Source organism: Parasteatoda tepidariorum, chromosome 9 (assembly GCF_043381705.1).
Source record: "Parasteatoda tepidariorum isolate YZ-2023 chromosome 9, CAS_Ptep_4.0, whole genome shotgun sequence".
In the NCBI taxonomy this organism is placed as follows: Eukaryota; Metazoa; Arthropoda; class Arachnida; order Araneae; family Theridiidae; genus Parasteatoda; species Parasteatoda tepidariorum.
Genome location: NC_092212.1, coordinates 1,295,524 through 1,319,478, shown reverse-complemented (window position 1 = coordinate 1,319,478; position 23,955 = coordinate 1,295,524). Strand labels below are relative to the sequence as shown.

The window sequence follows — 23,955 nt, the reverse complement described above, 5'->3', positions numbered from 1 at the left end:
AAATTACTATACGGCTTTTATAAATATGATTTTACTCCGACAATTAAATTGTGAGTTACTTTAGATTTTTGGCTTGTGTTAAAAATTACAAAAATAAAAGAGCGTTTCACATCATTGATTAAGATTATAGGATTATATCATGATAGGATGATTTTTTTTTAATCAAGGATGAAAAACAAAAAATTTATGATTATAAAAAATAATTTCATTGTGATAATGAACATTTAGTGGGAGTCCTATAACCGTTCAGCAATCTGAAAGACTTTTGTGTGGTTTTCCTCTAATTTGATCTAAAAACGCAAAATCCGATTTTTTTTTCAAAATTTTAATTAGTTTTAATTAAAATAATTTTTGTAGCTTGATTTTACTCCGATACTCAAATTGCGAGTGTTAACGAAACGATGTTCAAAACGAACGATGATGGGTTATCTATCATGGATAATAATTTTTAAAAAATGATTGATAGTAAAAAAATAATTTTATTGAGATAATGACGAATATTTAGCTGAAATCCTATTACAGCCAAGTAATCTGAATGTAAATGTAATTGTAGCTTTTTTATACTTAAATTATGTATTCTTGGATTACTATTCATTATAGTAAAAAGTTATCTATGCAAAAGTCTTATTTAAGATTCACACTAATATTCACAAAAAGTCAATGCTTGTTGAAGACAGATGGAGGAGTGACCTTAGAGAATAATCACATGGACTTTAATATCTTTTTATTTAATCCAGAATAATTTTTTTTTTTCAATTTAGTATGTTATGCTAGTTCTATGGAAGTAATCAGGATTTTTTTTTAAAAAGGCGATCGCAACTCTCGAATACGCCACCTGGGGAGATGACCGGTTCCATGCCTTTGGCCCTTCCCTCTCCTCCTCTTCTCAGTTAGTTTTCAGCATAGGAATGTACTATGATATATTTCCTTTTCTTAATATTTTTCATATTTAATTGTTAAAAATATTTTTTTAAATTTCCATGACGCTTTCTTTTAGAACTATGTTCAATGTAGTTTTCAGTTTCATGTAGTTTCTCAACTTAAAAGTTTTTGATCTATTTGAAAATTACGACAGAAACTAACATACTTCCTTCTCCTATGACCAGGGCCCGACTTAGCCTAATTGGGGCCCGGGGCAAAAACTTATTTGGGGGCCCCCCTCTGCTTCACTACTCCAGTAACCGAATTTTATGGAGTTATTTAAATTTTCTCCTCATTGTACATATATAGCAAGAAAATTGCCTAAAATCATAAAAATATATTAAATCCCCCCTCCAATGGTCAGACGAAATATCGTTTCGTCCATATTATTGATTTTCTGACAATTCTATGTCCATCATACCGGGATGTTTCCCAGACAGTCTCCAATAGCTCATTGTGCAGCTCCAGTGTAACGTTAATGAACTACAACAGCAACAACCATATGTCGATCATGCAAAATACAGTTTTCTAACTGTTAACTTTGTTATCTAGCTGCAAAAATTTTATACTCTTGCAATTCGCGATCGCAACGCTCGAGTACGCCCTCTAGCGGGAGCCTGTAAACATCAGACATTAATTTATCACGTTTTCATTTAGTTCCATCAAAATCATTGGCAGAATCAGACGCCATTTTCTTAGCAGCAAATAAAAATAAAAATTTCCCTAAAGAAAAGCCGAAGAACTTGAAAAAACTCTCCAGAATATTGGGGTATCTTTCAGACCCAGAACACGCCGAATATTTGAAGAAAAATTTCTCAATAATTCTAAACTTCTATTATCAACAAACTTGCAACTGATAACTTCCGATTTCGCTATCGCATACTGTTACAGATGTGTTTATTAAGGTGAAATGCATTTCTTCTGTCTTCAATTCATTACAAATTAAAGTGAAGACAATATTGCTTTCGTCATTCCAATAAGTAAATGTGAATTCAGAGCGTACAGAACTGTAATAGTTATAGAATGTTCCTCTTCGTTATAGAATAGTACATATTTCTGTATCCATATAATTCGGAAAACAAAATAAAAAATTATCCAAATTATACTTGAAATAGTGCAATTTGTGCTGATTCTTAATTAATTTTTATCGTTTTCTTGGTAAGTATTTTTCAGATTTGAAAGAATTTAAAATAGAATTCAGCTATTCTGTTTTTAGCTACATATTCAGATTCATATCAAGATCTTACAATTATAAAATTTTGCTGTGTAGTATGTTATCTAAAAGTAATGAATGGATTAACTACGTATCTATTATTTGAGAATAAAGTTTTCAAACAAGGAAAATATCATTTTGGAATTCTCCGGAATTATAAATCAGGTAAGTGTTATGATTTTTATTACAAAAAATTTGCTTGTAAATATTTTTTTTTCTCATTTGATGATAGTTCTCTACAAAATGCTTTTTTACGTCTGATTAAGAACTACAAGAATAAAAAGAGAAACAATATGGAAGTTTTTTTATTTCAATTTAAGGAATTTTTAAAATCGTTTTTTTTTATCCCAAGAATTCCTTATTTTACGTTTTTTAGTTTATAATTTTTTGATAAAAATTGTTGTTAAAATAATTGTTTTGAAAATTCAAATGGTATAATGTACATTATGTGCTAATGTATACTTCTTGCATATTCTAATGTTTGAAGTAATATGATTCAAGAAAGTATGGAATAAAAATTCGGTATTTACGTAATAACGCCACTGCAACAACAGATTTGGCGGTTTTTAACTGCCACTAATCTACACCAAAAGTTTTGCGACAAATCATAAAATAAAACACTTTATTTAAAATCAAAGTAGTTTATCGGATTTCGGTGGACAATGGGCTAAATATTTCGTTCCTGAAAAAATAAAATTGCATCTTGTTCTATTTTTGCCAAATCCCAAAGACACATTTTCGTAGCACTAAAAAATGGTAACAAAAATCGAAGAACAAATCATTTTGGAATTCTTCTGATTTATAAAGCAGGTAACTGTTAATTTTCATAAAATAAAAATTTTTACTTTTAAGTAATTTTTTTCTTATTTGATGATAGTTTTCTGCTGTCCGATTATGAATCAAAAAAGAAAAAATATGAAAGTTTTTTATTTTAACGTAAGGAATTTTTAGAATTGGTTTTTTCTTTTTTACTTTGTATCNTCATACAACAACGCCCCCTATAGTTTGTTGCGATCGCGAATTGGTTTTTTCTTTTTTACTTTGTATCGTAAGCATTCTTTACTTCACGTTTTTTAGTTTCTAAATAATGATTTTTATTAAAACTTAAAATTTTGTGATAAAAATTGTTGTCACAGAACTTTTTTTGCAAAATTAAATTATATAAAATTATGAAGTTTATGTATACTTTTTGCTTATTTTAATGTTTGAAGTAATATGATTCTTAAAACTATGGAATGTAAAGTTTAAATAGGCTTTTCAGGTTATATCATTAAATTTAATAAAACTATTTCTCAGGCATTAGGTTTAACTCTAATAAGAAGATACATATTTTTTTCTGTTTATTTACAAATATTTTTCAGATGTGTTTTGGATGTTCCTTCTTTAAAAGAAAAAGAGATACCATCTTGTTTTTGGTTGCATAAGAAAGGATATCAAACATTTTCTTTTTTAAATTTAATAAGCCACGATAAAGAAGGAACGTTACGATGTTACACGCAACATTAAAAACGTCTCCAGAGTAACTGAATGACGGTTCATATAGAAATCGCAGGTATGCGTCTCATACAACAGCGCCCCCTGTTGCGTGCTTCCGATAAATCTACCCGATCTATCCAGCAATGAAATAACTTAAATTTACAAGGAATATCTGCGTACACATATTTACAAAAGCAACCATTTTATTTTCGTAGAACACATCTAGCACAACATTCTTTCTGTTGCCACTCACACTTTTCATATATACACAGGCTAAAAAATCGTTTTAGTTAATATTTACACTTTAAATGAATGACGTCATCTTATGAGAGTGACGTAACACCCCCTATAGTTCGTTGCGATCGCGAATTACGATGGCTTGATTAAGTCAATCAGAAATCTGTATTTTGGTAAATATATACCATTTGGCGATATGTAAAAATAAAGTCCTTTGATTGGTCAAATTTTCCCACCAAAATTGCGAAATTTACCTAAATTCTGCTCTAGAAAGCCGCGGATTTACGAAATATAGATTGTATTCATACGATAGATTGAAGAAGCTAGCATAAGCGTGATGGATTTTACACTGTATACTGATATTTTGTAAAAGTTCATCAAAGAAGGAAACATAAAATGAACTTTCTATTCGATTAGGGGGCCCCTCTGATGTGGGGGCCCGGGGCAACTGCTCCGTATGCCCCTGCTTTAGTCAGGCTTTGCCTATGACTCTCCACACGCTATTGGTGAAGGAATGCCATATTGGTGTTGCCATAGGTCTGTTCCACGCCACCTGTAGCCCTTTTCGATCGCCAATCATGCGGTCGGAGTGGTTTAGAGTACGTACTCCAAAAAATCTACCTTACGGCGCATGCGTCAAAGCATATTGCACACTTTAGACACAGGTACATCTTGCTCTTAGGGTCTATCAAACGAATACCTTTCGTAAACAAAAATTTGGTTTTTGAAGTGATTTTGTTCGGATTCATCAAGACATAAGATATGCTTAGATAAACTAATCAATTTAGAGGTTTGGAAAACTTTTTAAGTTATTTTCTAAGCTTTTTTTTTTAGAATTGCTTGATAAAAATAAATCATTACTATTATTATTGTTTTTTGCCTTATTTGTTTTGAAATTAAATATCAGAAAATAATACATATTTCACGAGTGTACAATAATTTATCGCCGAGGTGCAAAAGAGATTTTTTACCGGGCAGACTCTTCAATGATAAAATAGCACATCAGGAAATGATTTCTGTAAATGAGCTATTGCTATGTAAATGCGATGATATAATTTTTAAGCAATTTCAAAATGATTCGTCAATTTAGAAAAAGTGTAGAATGGTATTTTGTGCGTCGCGGGCACAATGTTAAGGAATGGTTGCTTCAAATTCTGTGGACACAATCTGATGAAAAAACTTCAACTTTTACTTTCCTGGATGTATAATATGGATTCACTCTTATCTTTATGGATAGTTGATGATATATCTTACTAATTGTTGATATATTTCTACTCTACAGTAAAAGCTTGATTATAGAGAAATTGGAAATTCAATTCTGTGTACTTGAGTTCGGAAAAGCTGGATTTTTTATATTATCCTTTTTCAAGTGAAAAAGAAGTTATAACAATCAAGTTTTTAAAAAAAACCATGATAAAGGAGGACAAAATTATTATAGTTATCTATTAAAATTAAAGTTAAAGAAATGAAAATTTTTGAAGTTGCTAAGTAGAAATAAAAATATAAGAGAATAACCAAAAAATTGTATTTCAATAATATCTTTTATTATTATTTTGTATCAAAATCTCCATTATAATATTTAATTGGGGAAAAATTCCAAGATAATAAGAATGTTGTTACAAATATGAAAGTTTTTTTTTAAAGAAAAACTAAAATTGCAATGTGAAAGGAAAAAAAAAGAAGGATCTGTTAATATTGCTGCTTATAGAAAAATAACAAAGGTAAATAGAATACTTATTAACATCTAAAGGGCAAAATTGAGAAGTTAGAGGTTAATTTATCAAATGCCTCTTTTTTTCCCCCTTCCTACTTTGTGTGTTCAGGGATGAGATTTTTCTACTTTCTTTTCTTTTGTCTCTCAAATTCAAGCCTTTTAAAAATAAATATTCCGCTTTTTATGAAAATTCAGTTGTTGAAATAAAATAATTATATTTATTTCCGATTTTCACAGATAAACAGAAAGTTCAAACTACAACGTAGATGCTAACCCTTTCACATTTTTACATATTTTAGCTATTTTTTATGCGCAGAAATATTAGGATTTTCAGTATTTTTACCCGCCCACCAGATAGCTCGTACTTTTGTAATTCAGACATAGCTGCTTCCCGTTTGCTGGCGTGAAAGCAAACCAAATCATAAAATAAAAATAATAGCTGTGGATTTGCAGTGAAAATATTTATTTGCTCATTCTATTAATCTTGTGCATTTTTATTTATTATGACTAAGCAAAAACAATACAAAGGAGCCTTTTAGAAATCCCAAGCCCACAATCTGCTAATATCTCTATTCTTATTCACTCTATGTTAATATCAAACATCGATTTTCATATTTACCTGATTTAAAAGTTGCACATTGCGATTCTTATTCACACGACCAATATCGCTATTTTTTATTATCAAACATCGATTTTTGTATTTACCAGATTTGAAAGTTGTGCGTTGCCATTCTTATTCACGTGATTTAAATGTCGTACATTGCGATTCTTATTTGCGAGATTTAAAAATCCAATAGCGCAATTTGTATTTATGCGTTTTCAAAACCCTATTTAGTGATTCATATTCACTAGAGTTTAAAATCCAATGTCGAGATTCATTTATGCGGTTGTAATATCGAATTTCATATTTAATTATGCATCCTTATGCATATTTACCCCATCATTAATTAATGAATCATGATTTGTATTTTCACATAGATATATTCATTCCTGGATTTCCTCTTTTTTACTCTCTGACGAGTCTCATCCCTGTGTGTTGAAAGTATCAAAAATGTACATTATTTTAGAAGTTAACTGCAACAACTTGGTTACAAACGTAGTTAACTAATATATATACAGTGGAGCATCGTTTATACGACGCCGAAGGGGCCACCGAAAAACGTCGTATAAACGATAACGTCGTATAATCGATTTTTACTTCTAAAACTGAAACTAACTCTATTTTCAGTTAATTTTAATGTTTAACGTGTTGATTTACATAAATTTCTAAATTAGACAAAGCAAAACAAACAAATAACCAAAGAAGAAAAATTGCAGTGAGCAATTTGAATGTATGTTACTCTTAATTATATTCTACTAGTCTCTACAATGCTTTGAATAGCGAGTTGAACTTACTGCTTTCTATGATGCAATTTTAGATTTCTAATCACTGCCAAATCTAATGGCTGAAGCGCACTTGTGCAATTTGCAGGAAAAAAGAGAGCTTTTACATTTTCCAAAATAATTAGTATCGATGGGTGCACTGGACATTGGTCGATGAATAGCAAAATGTTTCGTTTTTCCCTCTTCATAACATTGTTAAGTTTTTTCAGTCATCTAGTAAAAATTACGGTCGTCATCCAAGCATTCTTGTTGGCACCTTTTTCTGTATCATTCATGTTGGCAAATCCCGCCCTTTTTTAAAATACACAAGAAAAAATAAAAAATTAAATAAACGTGAACAAAATCTAAAAACCGACGTATAACCGATTCTGTGCGTCGTATAAACGATATATTTTTACATTAAAATGAATAGGAATGATTTGGGACCACACTAAAACGTCGTATAAATGTAAACGTCGTATAAGTGATCGTCGTATAAACGATGCTCCACTGTATATATTTTTTAATGCAGTGACTACAAACTACTTTTGAAATGTAGTTAGAACTTCAAGGAGACAAACTTTGCTTGAGAAATTATTTTACGCCTATGTTCAAATTGGTTTTGAATAAACATTGCCTTATATTAAACATGAGGAATTTCTAAGCGAAATATGAATAAATATTTCTCTAAAGAATGAGCCAGTTTGTCATTCTAAAACATTTTTTTCTAATTTGATTCAAATTTTCAATTTTTTATCACTTTCTCAGCAGCAAATATTTAATTAAAAAAATGTTAGGAAATTATCAAATGCTTGCAATTTTGTTGAGTGTTTAATGTCTTTTTATTTCCTTTAAGAAATTAAGTATATCAAAAATATATTCCTCCCGGAGAGCGACCCACAAGAAACTTAAAAAAAAACAAACATAGAAAGGGACCAACTTGAAGGGTATAACTCGTAGCCACCCCCAAGCAAACCTCTACACATTTTTTTTCTTCAAATTTTTACTGTTTAAAATCAGTTGGACTTCTTGACAATTGTAGTTGGCATGGCAGATCACCATACAGAAATATCCCCCTACTTTCTTTACTAAACTAAAATGAAAAGTAGTTGTCAGGAATTGCTACAAAATACTGTTTTTTTTTAATCACTCTATTCACTTAACTACTTTTTTAAAAAAGTAGCATACTATACTAGAAACTACAAGAAAAGTAGAGGCGGCTACAGTAGTTTCGCTACTTATAGTGCTCTACTTCTCATTACTGACCTAAATAATGATTTTACTTTTAACTTGTTGTAAAAAGGTATTTATTTTTCTTAGTTTAATTTTTTTTTATTATTAATATTATAAGATATTATAAAAAAAGTATTTTTTATTATAGGAGAAATTACTAAAATAAAGGAAATCATATATAATAGATTCAACAATAAGGCTTGTTTTTTCCCACAATCAATTTTAATCGTGATAAAATATAACTTCTGTATTAGAAAAAAATAGATTGTTCCTAATTCTTCAAACAAAAATGCGAAGATAAAAATCTCATTTTTTTTCATATCGTAATCTTTTGAAAAATTTACAATAAAAGTAAATATCAAAAAAGGTTCTTTAAAAATGTAATACGATTATAAAAACGTTGATTGGAACAAAAAATTATTTAAAAGGAAGAAAACAATCTGTCAATTCTTAAACAATAATTTAAAGCTGAAAATCACTTTTTTCCCATTATCTAATTTTCAGTGAAAAATGACTATAAAACGATAACAAAAGAATAAAAATACTCTGGAAAAATACTGCACCACTGAAGAAAACAGTTATAAAAAGAAACATTCTTAACACTTAAAACATAACTTTTAACACTGAAAATCTTTTTTCATATTGCTGGAAAAAGTGCGAACAAAAGAGAAAAATTATTTTAAAGAATACAACGCCATATTATAAATGCCTATTTAAACGATAAAATGTGTTTTCAGGAAAAAAAGTTCCCATAAAAAATTGCGCACCAAAATAAAAACATCCATAAAAACAAAAAAACAAAACAAATTACTGTATTCGATTCATTTAACAAATCTATAAAGTTGAAAATCTCATCATTTGTCATAAAAAATAAAAAAAATCTTTTTTTATAAAATTAAATGTTCGGCTACTTAAACATTCAGTGTGGTCGTGTTCCATACTGTCAGACTTTTGATGCATTTAGTGGAATTTAAGAATTTTTTATGTTTGGCCATTTTTGGAATAAAATAATTTTGTTATCATTAAATATTATGAGTTTACAGATACAGTGATACAATATTATGAGTTTAGAGATACAAACTTTGCTTGATAAATTATTTTACACCTATGTTCAAATTCAGTGAAACCTCCAGAAAGGACCATCTCTATTTACGACCAATTTTGGAAGGCACATAATTTTTTCCATAGACTTTGTGCAGAATAAAACTTTTCGGAGAGACCATTAAAACATCTAACAGTGACCCGGAAACATCTGCCTGAAATGCAGGAAAAGCCAAATAAGGAAACAAGAAAAAATATCAAATGAAAATATTTAACAAAACAAATAAGTAGATTAAAATGTATTCAAAATATTTGTGTGAGGCTCTGACTTAGAATGCTCTTTTTGTCGATACAATCTCATGTTGCAGTCTGAGTGCTCTAAAGACGATGTTATCAATGATTTATTTTTAGAGTTGAAAGTTAAATTAGAAGAAATAAAAGAAGCTATTTAAAAAAAAGCATCTCAAACAAACTCTTTTAATCTTTTAAAGCTAACTAATTTTTATAAAATTAAATGCAAACTTAAAACAGAAAGCATAATTGTTTATTGTTGGTAAACTAAAACTGTTTTTGCACATAATTATGTCTGTTGGGATCATTTTTATGGACGCAAAATTTTAGTCATAGATCTGTTTTTTCATGACCACACAGAAGTGGCATTTCAGCACCAAGAAAACGACACTGACTAAAATAAAAGTAATTTTCGAAAAATTATGTACCTTCGAGAACAGTTTTGAAGCCAATGGAGGTAACCTCTAAGAATGACCAACCACCATTTTGCTGTGGAACGGAGAGTGGTTTTAATGTACCTTTGGATTGTGTGCCCAGATTGTTTATTTTCTTATCTTACTCAGTAAAGTCTTTTGATCAAAGGTAACAATCAGTTTACACTATTCTGTGATATTTCTTTTAATTTCTTGACTGCCACTGTCCAATTTAATGCAGCTGCAAGTATGGAAATCTTCTCCAACCATAAATACGATCTTCATTTTGAGATAAAATTGTTCAGTACTGTTTGGTGTGACGCTATCCATCCAAGTTTGCAATCTAGTAAATCCGATGAAGATAATGTATCCTTAATAACTACCCATTATAATTTGAAAGAGTTCTTTACATCTCACTCGTATCGACAAACCACAAGCCTGGACCTTAATTGTGACAACCTGGTTATAAATTAAATGTCTCTATATACAGTGTTTTCATCATAGAAAAAAAATGGGTGAGAATTTCTCACCCTTTCTCAAAAACAGGGTGAGATTTCAGAAAGTTAAGTGAGATTTCCAAAANTAAATTAAATGTCTCTATATATCATAAAATCATAATGGTCTGGTACCGTTTTCCATTGTTGTCGGCGCATTTTTATTGGCCGGAAAATCACGTGGTAGGATCCAGTTTTCCCCATTCATTTCCATATTGATTAGGTTGTCGTCAGCATAAAATTAACAAAAGTCGTAAAGGTATTGTTTTCCTTTAAATATTTTTGTATCCCTAATTTAAAGTTATTTTTCAGTACTGCTATTATTAGCCAAAATTTTAAATTATGGTTGAGAACTCATCAAATTGGTTTGAACAATATAATGTATTAAGAATATAAATTTTATTTAAAAAAATGATAATTAAAAAAATCACTTCTGTTCATCAAGAGATCTAAATGTCTATAATACTAATAGATAGTAATATTTGGTAGAGGCGCAAGAGCGTAAGTAAACAGAATTCCTATTAGTGCATAGATGTTAAGTGAATATTTTTAACTTTAGTAGAAAAACTGTTTCCTGCCAAGAAAAAACAATTATTGCGAAGCAATCATTGGGGTTGGTGAGCGATAGCGAACAGGGGGCTTTGCCCCCTAGTATATCTATATAAATTAAATATATGTCTATACATATATAATGACCTCTAAACGNCCTTGTCATGTCAAAAACCACTTTTTGACGTCAAAAACCCAACCCTGTACATATATAATGACCTCTAAACGACTACTTATTTTATAATTCAACTTTTTCACCTTCTGTATTGTTTCTTTTTCCTTTTTAAAAAGTTTATCAAGTGTTACTGCTTAGCATTTTTGGGACAATTTTTCACAGTTTTTAATCTAAAAATCTTTTCTCTTTGTGGTTTGAATCGAATACTCAAAATTTTCTGAATAATGATATACTATTTATATGAAGTACAATAAAAAAAAAATCAAAAGCCATCTTTTTTCTTGCTTACAGGACGTAGTTTTCTTTATATTAATTTTATTGTTGTAGTTCATTTACGTCGCACTAAAGCTACACAATGGGCTATTGGCGACGGTCTGGGAAACATCCCTGAGGATAATCTGAAGACATGCCATCACAATTTTGATCCTCTGCAGAGGGGATGGCACCCCCGCTTCGGTAGCCCAACGACCTGCACGCCAAGTTGAGCACTTTACGGTAGCAAAGTTTAACGAGGACCAATACCGCACACCCTCTGTCCCTACGCAGACTGATCCAAGTGGGTCACCCAGACGCACACTGACCGCAACCAGTGATGCTTGACTTCAGTGATCTGCTTAACGATCAGTCCACTGCGGGACATATTAATTTTAAATTTAAAAAAAAGAAAAAGATAAGAATTATTTACACAATCAATGTTTCAAACAAATGTGTAACCGAAAAAAATTTTACAAAAAATTTAAAGTGTACTAAATACATTTGTAGTGGAGTTAATTTGTGCATTATACGAATGTTTCTTTTGTGGTGTTTCATTTCGCATTAACACATAGAAAATTATTACTATGTATAAATTAATAGTGTTTTTAACTTCATCTAGATTTCTTATATGAAGAAACTTTTTCAAAGAACATGAGTAGAGCGTATGGAACATCGAATGATCTATTTGATTCTGAGTTGAGTGGATCTGAAGACGAGAGTGATTCCGAAGGCAGTGAGAGTGGAGAAGAGAGCGAGGAGGGATCAGACACTGAGGATTCTGATGGAAGTGAGGAAGGTGATGACAACAATGAAGAAACTGAAAATGGTATCTTGAATGACTTTGTTTGATTCTCTACTTCACCTTTCGCACACTTAATCATAGCAGAAGTTAATTATTCAGTCTGTCACACAATCTCAAATAAATTTAAATTTGTCTGTAACCGTAACTTTGTAATACAGTCACAGAGATTCTTATTTTAAAAATTTATTCTGAACTAACATGTAGAATAGAAAAAGTTTTATGGATGATTGTCTTAAAATGTTCTCTTCTGCTTAAGCCATTAAGCAGAAGAGAACATTTAAAATTCATAATTAATTTAAATTCATAATTAAAATTCATAAAAAATATTAATAATATTAATAACAATAAAAAATATTAATATTATACATAAAAAATATTAATATTATTCCTAATTAAAATTCATAATAAAATTCATTAAAATTCATAATTAATTTAAAACTTATAATTACTTTAATGTTGATAATTTTTGCATTAAGACCATACATTTAAGTATAATGACCAGAAATGAAAAATAAAAATATAGTGATAGCTTTAATGTGGTTTTTATAAAATATGAAATTTTTTTTCTATGAATCGGAAAGTAAAATATTTAATAAAATATTTAATTATAAATTTAATTTTTTTAAATTTGACAAAATATTGTCTGGAGTTCCGTTTACCAGAGGGGTAACTTTTCCCAGACATTTTTTAATGAGCAAAATAAAAACTTTTCCCTTTTCAAAAAAAGAAAAATAATTTTATTTTATTATTATTATTTATTATTTCTTTTTGCACTTGCGCTGCTCTTTCGCTGATTTCTGCTTCTTTATGATTTTTGCCCGATTTCCGTTTTCTGTTTAATTGAAATCTGATTTCTGGTATAATATGAAAGGAAAAAAAATCTGGATATCACGAAAACAAAATCCGGCATTGCACTTCAGCACAAAAAAAAATAATTGAAATTTTTTTTTCTCAAAATTTCAGTTAACTTTTTACTTTGGTAGATATTTTATCCTTGATCTTTTTATTTCCTATATTTATACAATTATTCTAAAATTAAAAAATTTCATAAAGTAATTAAAACTTTAGCTGCAAATTTTTGTAATGTGTTAAGATTTTTTTTAAGTTAGTGGATTTCCACATTTTTTACTTTTGTCTTGAATATTTCAGCCTTTTTATCAAAAACTCTGATTCTCTAATACCTTTTTTTTATATAAATATTCTGCTTTTTCTCTAAATTCAGCCATTGAAATAAAATAATTATATTTATTCTCGTTTTTCAAATCTAAGCAGAAAATGCAAACCACGTAGCTGCCAACCCTTCCGCATTTTTACTTATTTTAACCATTTTCTCCACTTTTATGTGCAAAAAATAAGATTTTTGCCATTTTTACCCTCCTGCCAGACTGCTCATATCTTTGTGATTCAGATGTCGCTGCTTCTATGTTGAAAAAATGTGGTGTATATAAATATAAAATAAAATAGCGGTGTATTTTGGATGAGTATATTTGTTTGACCACTCAATTAATCTTGTAAATTTTTATTTAATATGGCTAAACAAAAACAATACAAACAAGCTTTTTAGAAATCCAAAGCCCAGAATCTGTTAATATCTTGATTCTTATTCATGCAATTTTAATATCAAACATCGATTCTCGTGTTTACCAAATTTAAAAGTTGCATGTTGCGATTCTTAATCACACAATTTAAATAACGTACATTGTGATTCTTATTTACAAGATTGTTGAGGAGGTCGAATGAACTGTATTACTAATGATTAAGAACAAGCAATAACTATTTAACAATTTATTAATGAAACGATGAATGACGCCATTTGAAGACGTCTGACTATATCAGAACAAAAAACAACAAGAGCTCTTCTTTTCGCCAAATTAAAAGGTAAACGAAGCCAAAGCAGAGAGAGGCGCCAACATACCGCCCGGCTTTGAAATATCCATTTCAAACAAGTATATATACTACAATAAATGACAATTTATAATGCAAATGATAAAAAAAGTTCTAAAATTTATGACTAAATAACCAAATAACATAGTATTTTTCACAAGCAAACTAAATTAGCACTATCACCTTCTTTATGACAACAACGAAAAAAATAAACATGTAAGCTAATTGCTAGTAGGCTCATTGATAGGTAAAACGCATATATTTAATATGCTGCGCAAGATTTTCTGAATTTTTAACAAGATCATACAATTTTCTCAATTCAGAATGAGCACCAGTATAATTTGTGGCATTATCAGAAAATATAATAAAAGGCAGACCTCTTCTCACGAAAAACCTTTTAAGGGTGGCAATTAATGCTTCTGCTGTAAAAAGCACCTTCTATTTCCAAATGAATGGCACGAGTAATTAAACATACAAAAATTACAACATAGATTTTGTTTAAGATTCCCTTCTGCTGATTTTTATATTTAATAAGAAAAAGACCGCATAAGTCGGTGTCAGTTTTTTAAAAAAGGGGGTTTGTGGTAACTCTTTTTTTCGGTAAAGAAGCTATAATTTGCTGTTCTATCTTAGGTTTGGCTTTGAAACATGTTATGCAATCGTGAAAGATTTTTCGAGCAGTGTTCATACCATTTAGGGGCCAAAACTCTTGCCTAACACAATGAAGCAAAGTTTGCGCACCAACATGCAAATTTTTTAAATGAAAATACTGGAAAATTAAAGTAGTTATTTTATGATCTCTTGGAATNAATCTCATCATAGAGTGGGAACCCTGAATTAGCAATGGGTGCTTTTGATCATAAGATAAATTCGAATTGCTGATTCTGCCCCCTACTCTAACTAAACCATTAGAATCAAGAAAGGGATTTAAATTACTTACGTGGCTGTCCTTCAATATTTTTTAATTTTTTAATGCATTTATCACCTTCCTAAATACAATTACCTGCACTAACTTTACTAGAGAAAGCTTTGCATGCTGAAGTTCCTCTCTAGTGATGGGACCAAACATCCTTTCCTCTTTCCGACAATTAGAAATGAAATGAAATCTTTCTTTTAGGATTTTCATCAAGGATACAAAAGTATCTTCTGGCGTTTCAATATTTTTAGCGTCACCTTTTAAAGCTGAACGTAAATAAAACAATTTGTGCGTGCTATTTAAAGGATGATTTTCAGTTATCAAACTATCAAATTGAAGTTTAAAGTTATTCCAATTTTCGTTTTTTCCATCAAAGCAAGGCAAGCAAATATCTTGCACTTTAACATTTATTTTACCAGTACTTAATTGTTCATTGTTATGCAAATGAGAAATATTAGAACTTCTTGAATAAAAAGTCTTTGTAAGCTTTCCTTACAAGATTCTATCTGTTCTTCCATTTCATCAAAATGGGATTGATAAGCTTCTAATTCTTCATCCTTCAAAATTGAATAATAATCCAGTTTTAAAACTTCGTTTTCTTGAAGAATTAATCCTATGCTATCAATACGAGATTGCAGTTCGAGACAATCAGCCTTATTTCCATTTGTAGAAATATAGCTTTCCAACCTAGTTATTTTGCTTTTAGAGCTATCACGACGACGATTCAATTGTTTTAAGCTCTTTTCATATTGTTCCTCAGCGTTCGAAGTATCAGTCATTTTTATAAATCGAAAATATGAGTTCCAAAACGAAGTTATGATGAAACGAAAATGAAAGTTGATCAAATTTAATATTTTCGAATTATATCAGGTTTGAACTACGGATAGACAGGAACATGTTGAGAGGGTCGAATGGACTGTATTACTAATGATTACGAACAAACGATAACTATTTAACAATTTATTTATGAAACGATGAATGACGCCATTTGAAGACGTCTGAAATATCAGAACAAAACACAACAAGAGCTCTTCTTTTCGCCAAATTAAAAGGTAACCGAAGCCAAAGCCGAGAGAGGCGCCAACAAAGATTAAAAATTCCAATATCACAATTTGTATAAATGTGTTTTTAAAATCCTATGCCGTGATTCGTTAATGCGTTTGTAATATCAAACATCGATTTTCGCATTTATATGTGATTTAAAAATTAGGCATTGGGATTCGTATTTATGCAATCTGAAAGTTACACAGCATGATTTGTATGTTCACATTTTTTATTTGCATAATCCTAAAAGTATGAAAAAGGTCGCCGGGATAATCCCAAAGTTCGGAAATGGTCAACAGGGTAATCCCAGAGTACGAAAATGGTCCACGGAATAATCCCAAAGTACGAAAATGGTCGAGGAGGTAATCCCAAAATACCTTTTTTAAGTGCAGTATTTCTAACAGTCAACTTATCCTTTTCTTTTCAAGAGTCTCAACCAGTGGTCTCTGGAGAGAGTGATGATTCAGATCAAAACGTAGAGTCCTGCCCCATCTGCCTCACAAGATTCTCGGAACAAAGTCTTGGAACTCCAGATAACTGCAGCCACACTTTCTGCCTGGAGTGCATTCAAGAATGGTCAAAGGTCAGTATTATTTTCAAGTTAAAGAGAAGCAGGAAGCGTTTTATGTTGCAACACTAATGCCTGTTTTTTTTTAAATGTGCATTAATTGTTAATATTATTTTGTTTAATGTTTTATAGAATATTAATACATGCCCCATTGATCGAACTGAGTTTCAGAATATCCTTGTACGCAAGAAGGGGAAAATTATAAAAAAAGTAAGATATCATTTATATTTTATTTATTATTTATTTGTTTTGCCAAACTCATCAATCATTTTAAAAGCTATCAAGAAATATTTTATCCTAAAACAATTTTCTTAAAAAGGTCATCTCTTATCACAAAATTATGACTTGCAAACATCGTAAGATATGAGGCTGCATAAGTTACTATTAGAATTGCTCAGTAATTCTTATAGTAGCTTATGCACTATAATTGAATAAATAATACGCATTTTTATATTCTCGATTCTTTCTTATCTTTCCTTTCATTTTGTTAATTTTTATAGTAGATTTTTTTTTTATTTCTTTAGTTCTCTTTCTTGATCCTTTGCAGTGCTGTGGACTGTTTAAGTTGTACGGACAGATTTCTGAATCAAACCTTATTTTAAAAAAAGCTTTTTTTTTTAAATGTTAACATCTGATCTCAATTTTCTGTTGATTATTAATGTTATCTACATGAACACTATTTGAAGGCAGCAATAGTTTAATTATATGTTAAAAAAGTCAGCTTTAAAAAAGCTCACTGTGATATGGCTTAATCGACCAGTTAGGTTTACCATATTGCAGTATCTGATCAAACATGAGCTACCTTTTCGTAAAAGAAATCTGGCAAAAAATCTCGCCTTTTACCGAGATTGCAACGAGAACGGGGTTTGCACGAGAACTTGATTTATTAGAAGTATTTTGTGAAATTACCGTTTTTCCTAAAGTTGAATTTGTGAAGGTACCGCTAAGCGGTAGTAAATATTTCCTGGACAGACCCCTGGTTTCAAAAGTGAACTTGCAGGCTCAGTTGATAAATAGATATGCTCCTCACTCTTTTGAAAACAGTTTTGTAAAATACTATTCATTTTAACTTTTTTATTGAAATGATTTGTATAAATTATGTAAGAAAAAGAATTACTTTTATAATAAATAGTTGAAATTGCAACTTATTTAGCTGTATTAATGAGGGTTACAAAGGGTTATTGACAGTTTTGGAACAATTGAAAATAAATGTAGGCTGAAAATACAGTTTACTCAGAACTATGGTCCTCTTTCTTGCTGTAACTGTAGCTAGTACAATTTTAATCCCATTTACTTCAATTTTTGACACTATTATCACAATAAATATAAATTTTGTTGCACCTAGGAATTTTTTAATTATGTTGAGTGGTTTTGAGCAATTAAGTTATAACTTATTTTTTGGTCAATTTTTGAAATTTTTTTCAGAACACCTTTTTGTAAAAAAAAAAAAAAAAAAAAAAATTTAAAAATCCTACATGCAACAAAAACTACATTTGTGAAATTTAAAAAAATTTAAACAATCAATTTTGTATGATTTATTTACTAGGATAGTACAGCAAGTTATGGATAATTTGAAAAAAAGGTTATACACTCTGTAATGTACAAGTACTAATTTTTAAAGTTTTTGTATTACATGAGGAAATGAAGATCAAAATATGTACAATAAGATTTTAATAAAAATGTGTTAAGTTTATCTCAATTCTTGCAAAATTCATTAAAGTATCCTTTTTTACAGGCTTCTATTGTGTTGCACCCCTTTCAATGAAGTGATTATTAAATATTAAAATGTAAAAATTTTAACATTAAGAGTGGTAGATAATTTATGATGCCATAGAGGATGCTTTGAGTGTGAAAGATTAAATAAGTAAGGCATTCCCGCAACAGCCTGTCGTGGGCCAGGGGGTTCCGGGAGGTTAAAACTCCACAATTTTGTGACCGATGCCGTGATCGTAGCAATGTATTCGCCATCGGGTTGCTTTCACTTCCCAAACAAGCTGGTACCCATCGATCTGAGGTCAGGTGGGCCGCTAGCCGCCACTGGGGATCGAACCCCAGTTCTTCACAGTGCCTCAGAAGGTTTAAATGTTTGGAGGGAGAAAATTCTAATTAGAGCCGAAAACTTTTGCAGGAAACGTTCCTTTAAACATAAAATATATTTTTTTATAAATGAAATAAATTTCTTTAATGTAGAATTATATTATGCCCATCAAACTTGAAAGTATTAATGGTCATTTTGAAGGTGCCCGTAGAGGTTCAACCCAAAGAACCAGAGGACAGTTTACAGCAAGAGGCTACTGTGTGTGAGGTGTGTCACCATGGCGATCGTGAGGACCGCCTTCTTCTATGTGATGCATGTGATCTTGCCTACCACTGTGAATGCCTGGATCCTCCCCTCTTTCATATCCCCATTGATGAGTGGTTCTGTCCACCCTGTGCACGCGTCTTGAGAACCGGTGCAATGGGTATGACCATTTTAATATTTAATTGAGTGAATTAGTGTCATAATGCATAATGTTTTTTAAAAATTGCTTAAAGGTGCTTATTTTTGCTTTTTGAAAGCTCCTCAGTAGTTGGTGGGTATGCGTGTATTTACAAAATTTGTATGTAAAGCTTTTATGTATAATAACTATCTAAAAATTAATAAATTACCTGAAGGAATATTCTTTGAAAGGGGTGAAAAAAATCAATACTGAACAATACTACAAAACTAATAGACAGCACAATTAATAAATCTTTTTTTCTTCATTTATTATTATAGTTTGCCCTTGTGGGTAGCTTTGTTACATTAAGCAAAACACGTTCTTAGTATTTTATCCCATTAAAATAAAGATTAACTATTTTTAATGCATTTGGCATAAAGCTGTTGCTTGAGGCCAACTCCTGGTAGTCAAAATCTATCACAATCAGATAATTTTCTCTGGTACTTAAAGGGTCCCTAAAAACTTCTTTCCATGTATCTATATTAAAATTGCATCAATTACCATAATATTAGTAGTGTCTAGTACTAAAATTAATAAAGCATCATTGGCATCAATAGCACAACAATTTTTTATGTTTCTCTTTAACAAATTATTAATGTTTCTAAATTAATTTCACCCTATAGTACATAATTTATTTATTTTTTATTTCAATTAGTAATTATTTAAGAAATTAATTAACCATAGTTGGCATCAAAAATGGTGCGGTGATTTTTTTTTGCTCTTCTCTTAAGCGAATGAGAACCATTTCTCCATTAATTTTGCTCTTTAGCACATTGCTTACTTTTTGTTTAAATTAATATCCCTTATCATAAATTAATTAAGCTTCACTGGTATCAATAAGAGTTAGGTTTTTTTTTCTTCTCTTAAACTAATGAGTACCATTTCTCAATGAATTTTTCTTTTTTAGTTCATTTCTTATTTTTTTACTTTAATTAGTTAACTGCTACTAAACTGTTCTTAGTTAACTGTTACCAAAATTAACTAAGCAACATAGGTGTCAATAGTTTTCGTTTTTCTAAATAACTTTGCACCATTTCTCCATAAAATTTTCTTTTTAGCTTATTTTTCTATGATTCTCCTAAACAAATTAATGCTATTTTCCAAATAATTTTAGTTTTTAGTTCATAACTTTTTTTATATTTCAAATTCTGTTGATTTTAAACTACTTAGATTCTTAGAAACATGTATTTAAAGCGTAACTTTAAACAAAATAATCATGTTATTTCTGATAGCTTTAGAGGTACTATTTTGCTGACATAATCCACCTATGTTAACTCATTCATGCTACATTGAATTTATCTGACATAATGTGCAATAATAAACTGCCTTTTATAATGAGAGCTATTAGTTTGAAAACATCACTGAAGCTATCTTTAAAATATATGGGGAAAAAACTAATAAATAAAGCAGGATCTTCTGCAGTAAAATTTTTTATCAATAGCTGGTTTTGAGCCTCAAATGCGAGCCGCAAATGTAACACAAGTGCAGGTTAGTTACATCAGGAAGTCCTAGACAAAGGCAAAATTTCTCCCAATATTTGATCCAGGAGTTCCCTTGTCTTATGGATTGGGTTAAAAATGACAAGGCTACGGAGTTGAATCTAGGTAGTTGTAAACCCCAATTTGGGTCAGGTGTTCAATGACGATTATAAAATAAAATGGCTGGTTATAAACCAATGAAAAATTTGATTTTTCAAGTGTCTCTTCTGAACAATCTAATTGATATTTTTTTAACGGTTTTTAGAATCTGTCCCAAATTTTAGGGTCATAGGAATAATGGTTCTGGAGTTATGTGAGAGACTCATAGACACACATACTCTTCATTTTATTATTATAAGCTTTTTACGAAGGCAACATCATTATCATTTTTTTTATTATTCTGATAAAAGATGGGTGAAAATAATACAGTTGGACCTCTATTTAACGAAGTCATTAAATCCAATAATAATTTCATTATATGGAAAATTTGGTGAAAAGAAAATCACCTTTTGAAATACTTAAGCAAAACAGGTTTTAAATTCATAAACACTACACATAATTAAAATAGCAATCGATACCCTTTTATCTTGTAAACTAGTATCTACTATTTATTTGATAAATCTTATTCCATAAAAGAAATCTGCATGGAAAGCAAGAATAGAGCAAAACATTATCCAGTGTTACGCTATCATGCTTCATACATTTTCAACTAAAGAAAGCTAAATTGAAATTATAGCTGCATTTATTATGAAAGTAATTTTAAACATACATTACCACCTTAAGTTTAATTGCTACTGATCAAATAGGTTTTGTCCAAGTTTTCTGTTTGAAATGCAAACACAAAGGGAAAAGGATTTTACTGCTTTCTCTAAAAATTAAGTGTCTTCGAAAATCAATTCAAGGTCATTTCCCCCATTAAATGCCTCAGTAAGTTTGGAATGTTCTGAAATATTTTGAGAAATAGGGAAAGGCATAGAAAAGTTCGTTAAATATAAAATTCACTTCGCTATTTGGAAGTTATTTTACGAAGAAATTTCCAAAATAGAGAAATTCCCAAAATGGAAGTTTATTAAATAGAAATTCGACTTAAATGTTAACTGGTCTAATAAAATAATTCATTTTACTTTCAAATCGGGATAAATTTAATTGTGAAATTAGAGTGCAATCGTAATCTTTATTTTCTTAAAAAAAATATGAGGCGTAAATTGAATTTGAAAAAAGTAAAAAAAAACTTTTGTTCTCTTAAATGCTGTTTACAAAACAAATACAATGATAAATTCAAAAGTTTGTAGCTAGTGATTTTACTCCACTTGGACAAAAGCATATTATTTATTTTATAGTGTTTTCTATATGTTAAAAAAACTATTTTCTTTTACCCAATGATAGATAGAATTTAGTTTTATTTTTATTATTTTGCAGTGGGATTCTTCATAGATTTTTAGTGTAATTGTTGAATATTTCATGAAAAAAATGCTCTCATATTGAATACTTGATTTATTCTTATCCATTTATAGAAATTGTTTTTAATTTGTAGACCATTTACATGGATGCCACTCTTCAGTCCTGAGGACTGAAATCAGTTTGGAGAAAAATCAATAGACTAATAAATTCTATCAAATTTTAAAAAAAATTTCGTTAGAAATGTAAAAACATTTTTGGACAAAATAAGAAAATATTATATCTTAATGAAAACATATGATATGGTAATGATGTCAGGACTTTTATTAATCTTCTTTTCGTCAGCTTCACTAAATCTTACTCTTAAAGTCTTGACAAATGGGTAATTGTGTAATTAAATTTGTACTATTGCTGAATCTAAATCTGCTCGAGTTTGCTTCCCCTACCCCAACCTATTGTCATGCTGGCCAAAGTTAAATCAAGATTACTTTTTTTAAAAATAAGAAATAAATTATAGTGCTAGAATAAAAAATAAATAACGGTGAAGTAAAAAATAGAGATAGGAATGGTTTCAGTTTGTTCAGTAATAGTTGTAAAAAAATATACAAGGTTAGCTTTTATTTTCCTTTTGCTTGCTAAAAAAACATTTAAAAAAATTTAGAAAAAATAATCAAATGATTGATTTAATGTGTAGGCTATTATGAAGGAAAGGTAAATTTTGGTGTCAGTGAGCTATACATTTCTAAAAGTTAGGTTAACAATGATAGACAGTATTATTTGGTCAAAAAATAAGTTCAGTCTTGAAATTTTTTTAGAGTGGCACCCCTGCATTTATATGCATGTGTACTTTTATATTGATGTTTCAAAGATAAATATGTTGCATGATTTTTGATCAAAATTTTAATTCCTTTTTAATGAAGCCGCAAATAATTCCCACTCATACTTCCAGCTGGCTGCAGCACGCCTAGGTCACGAAGAGTGATACCAAGAACTAGAGCAAGTGAAACTGTTCGTAAGAGAGTTCAGACCAATCGAAGAACATCATCCACTAGCCGTCCATCTACATCCAGGTCTTCTGTAAGTATTTTGTCTTAACTTTTTTGTAAAATTATTTCATTTCTAAAGTTGTAAAAAGATCTCTAAAATCTTAAAAGAGAATATTGTATGAAAATGCACTGCTCAGCAAAAGTTTTTTTTTCCATTGCTAAACAATTAAAGTGTTTATAAAACTTTTTAATTCCTCCCTCCCAAGACATTGGATTTTTGATTTGACTGGGTCAAAATTTCTCTTTAACATAAAAGAGTATTCCTTCATTAATCAGGGTGGCCACCCACCTGGAAAACCTTGAAAACCTGGAATTATCAGGGAATTTATTTATACTGGAAAAAACCTGGAAATATCAGGGAAATTTGGATAGAAACCTGGAAAAATCAGGGAATTTTAACGAAAAGCTGGAAATTTTTTCTTTAATATTTTTTTTAATTTCACTAATTTAAATTATTTACTAATATTCTTAATTTAAATTATATCATCCATTATACCCACTTTTTTAAACGGAAATATATCGCCAAACAGTTGATATATCATCAACTTAGTGATACTTAGCTTTCATCAAAATTTGCTCCATTACAGCTCTGTTAAACTAGAATGCCATATAAAATTCTCCCACGGTTGCTAAACAAATGTAGAAGTCTTTGACCGCTATGGGACTGTGCAATTTAGGAAAGATTCTGGTGGAGGTGGAAAAAGAGGTTAGGATGTTAGCTTCTGTTTTTTAATTCTGTCCGTGGGCTGAATCCATTTGTGGCTCAAGTTTGTTCGATGTTTTGGTGGTAATTTTTTTTTCTATTTTGACAAAATGTTTTTGTATTTTTAACTTTATAAAATTCTCCAAAAATTAATTGGTTATAATTTAATAATAATAGATTTTATATCGCACTTTTTTTCTGAAAGCTTTTCTCCCATTCAAACCACCCAATCACACATTTTTTTACAATCGCTAACAGCAAT

At 29.8% G+C, this 23,955-nt stretch overlaps 1 protein-coding gene across 3 annotated transcripts in view; it reads left to right on the top strand.

Moving 5' to 3' along the window:
- Nucleotides 1-4,448: 4,448 nt before the first annotated feature.
- Nucleotides 4,449-23,955, top strand: part of LOC107436086 (serine-rich adhesin for platelets) — a 49,653-nt gene continuing 30,146 nt past the window's right edge. For 2 of the 3 annotated variants that reach the window (XM_016047653.3, XM_016047652.3), the window contains exons 1-6: nucleotides 4,449-4,637; nucleotides 11,994-12,200; nucleotides 16,449-16,603; nucleotides 16,721-16,798; nucleotides 18,828-19,050; nucleotides 22,894-23,021. In XM_016047653.3, coding sequence (XP_015903139.2) covers nucleotides 12,026-12,200; nucleotides 16,449-16,603; nucleotides 16,721-16,798; nucleotides 18,828-19,050; nucleotides 22,894-23,021 — 759 coding nt within the window. In that variant the 5' untranslated portion in view covers nucleotides 4,449-4,637; nucleotides 11,994-12,025. Of the gene's footprint in view, nucleotides 4,638-5,437; nucleotides 5,569-11,993; nucleotides 12,201-16,448; nucleotides 16,604-16,720; nucleotides 16,799-18,827; nucleotides 19,051-22,893; nucleotides 23,022-23,955 lie in introns of those variants that run through there. The other variant, XM_043044770.2, reaches the window with a different exon arrangement.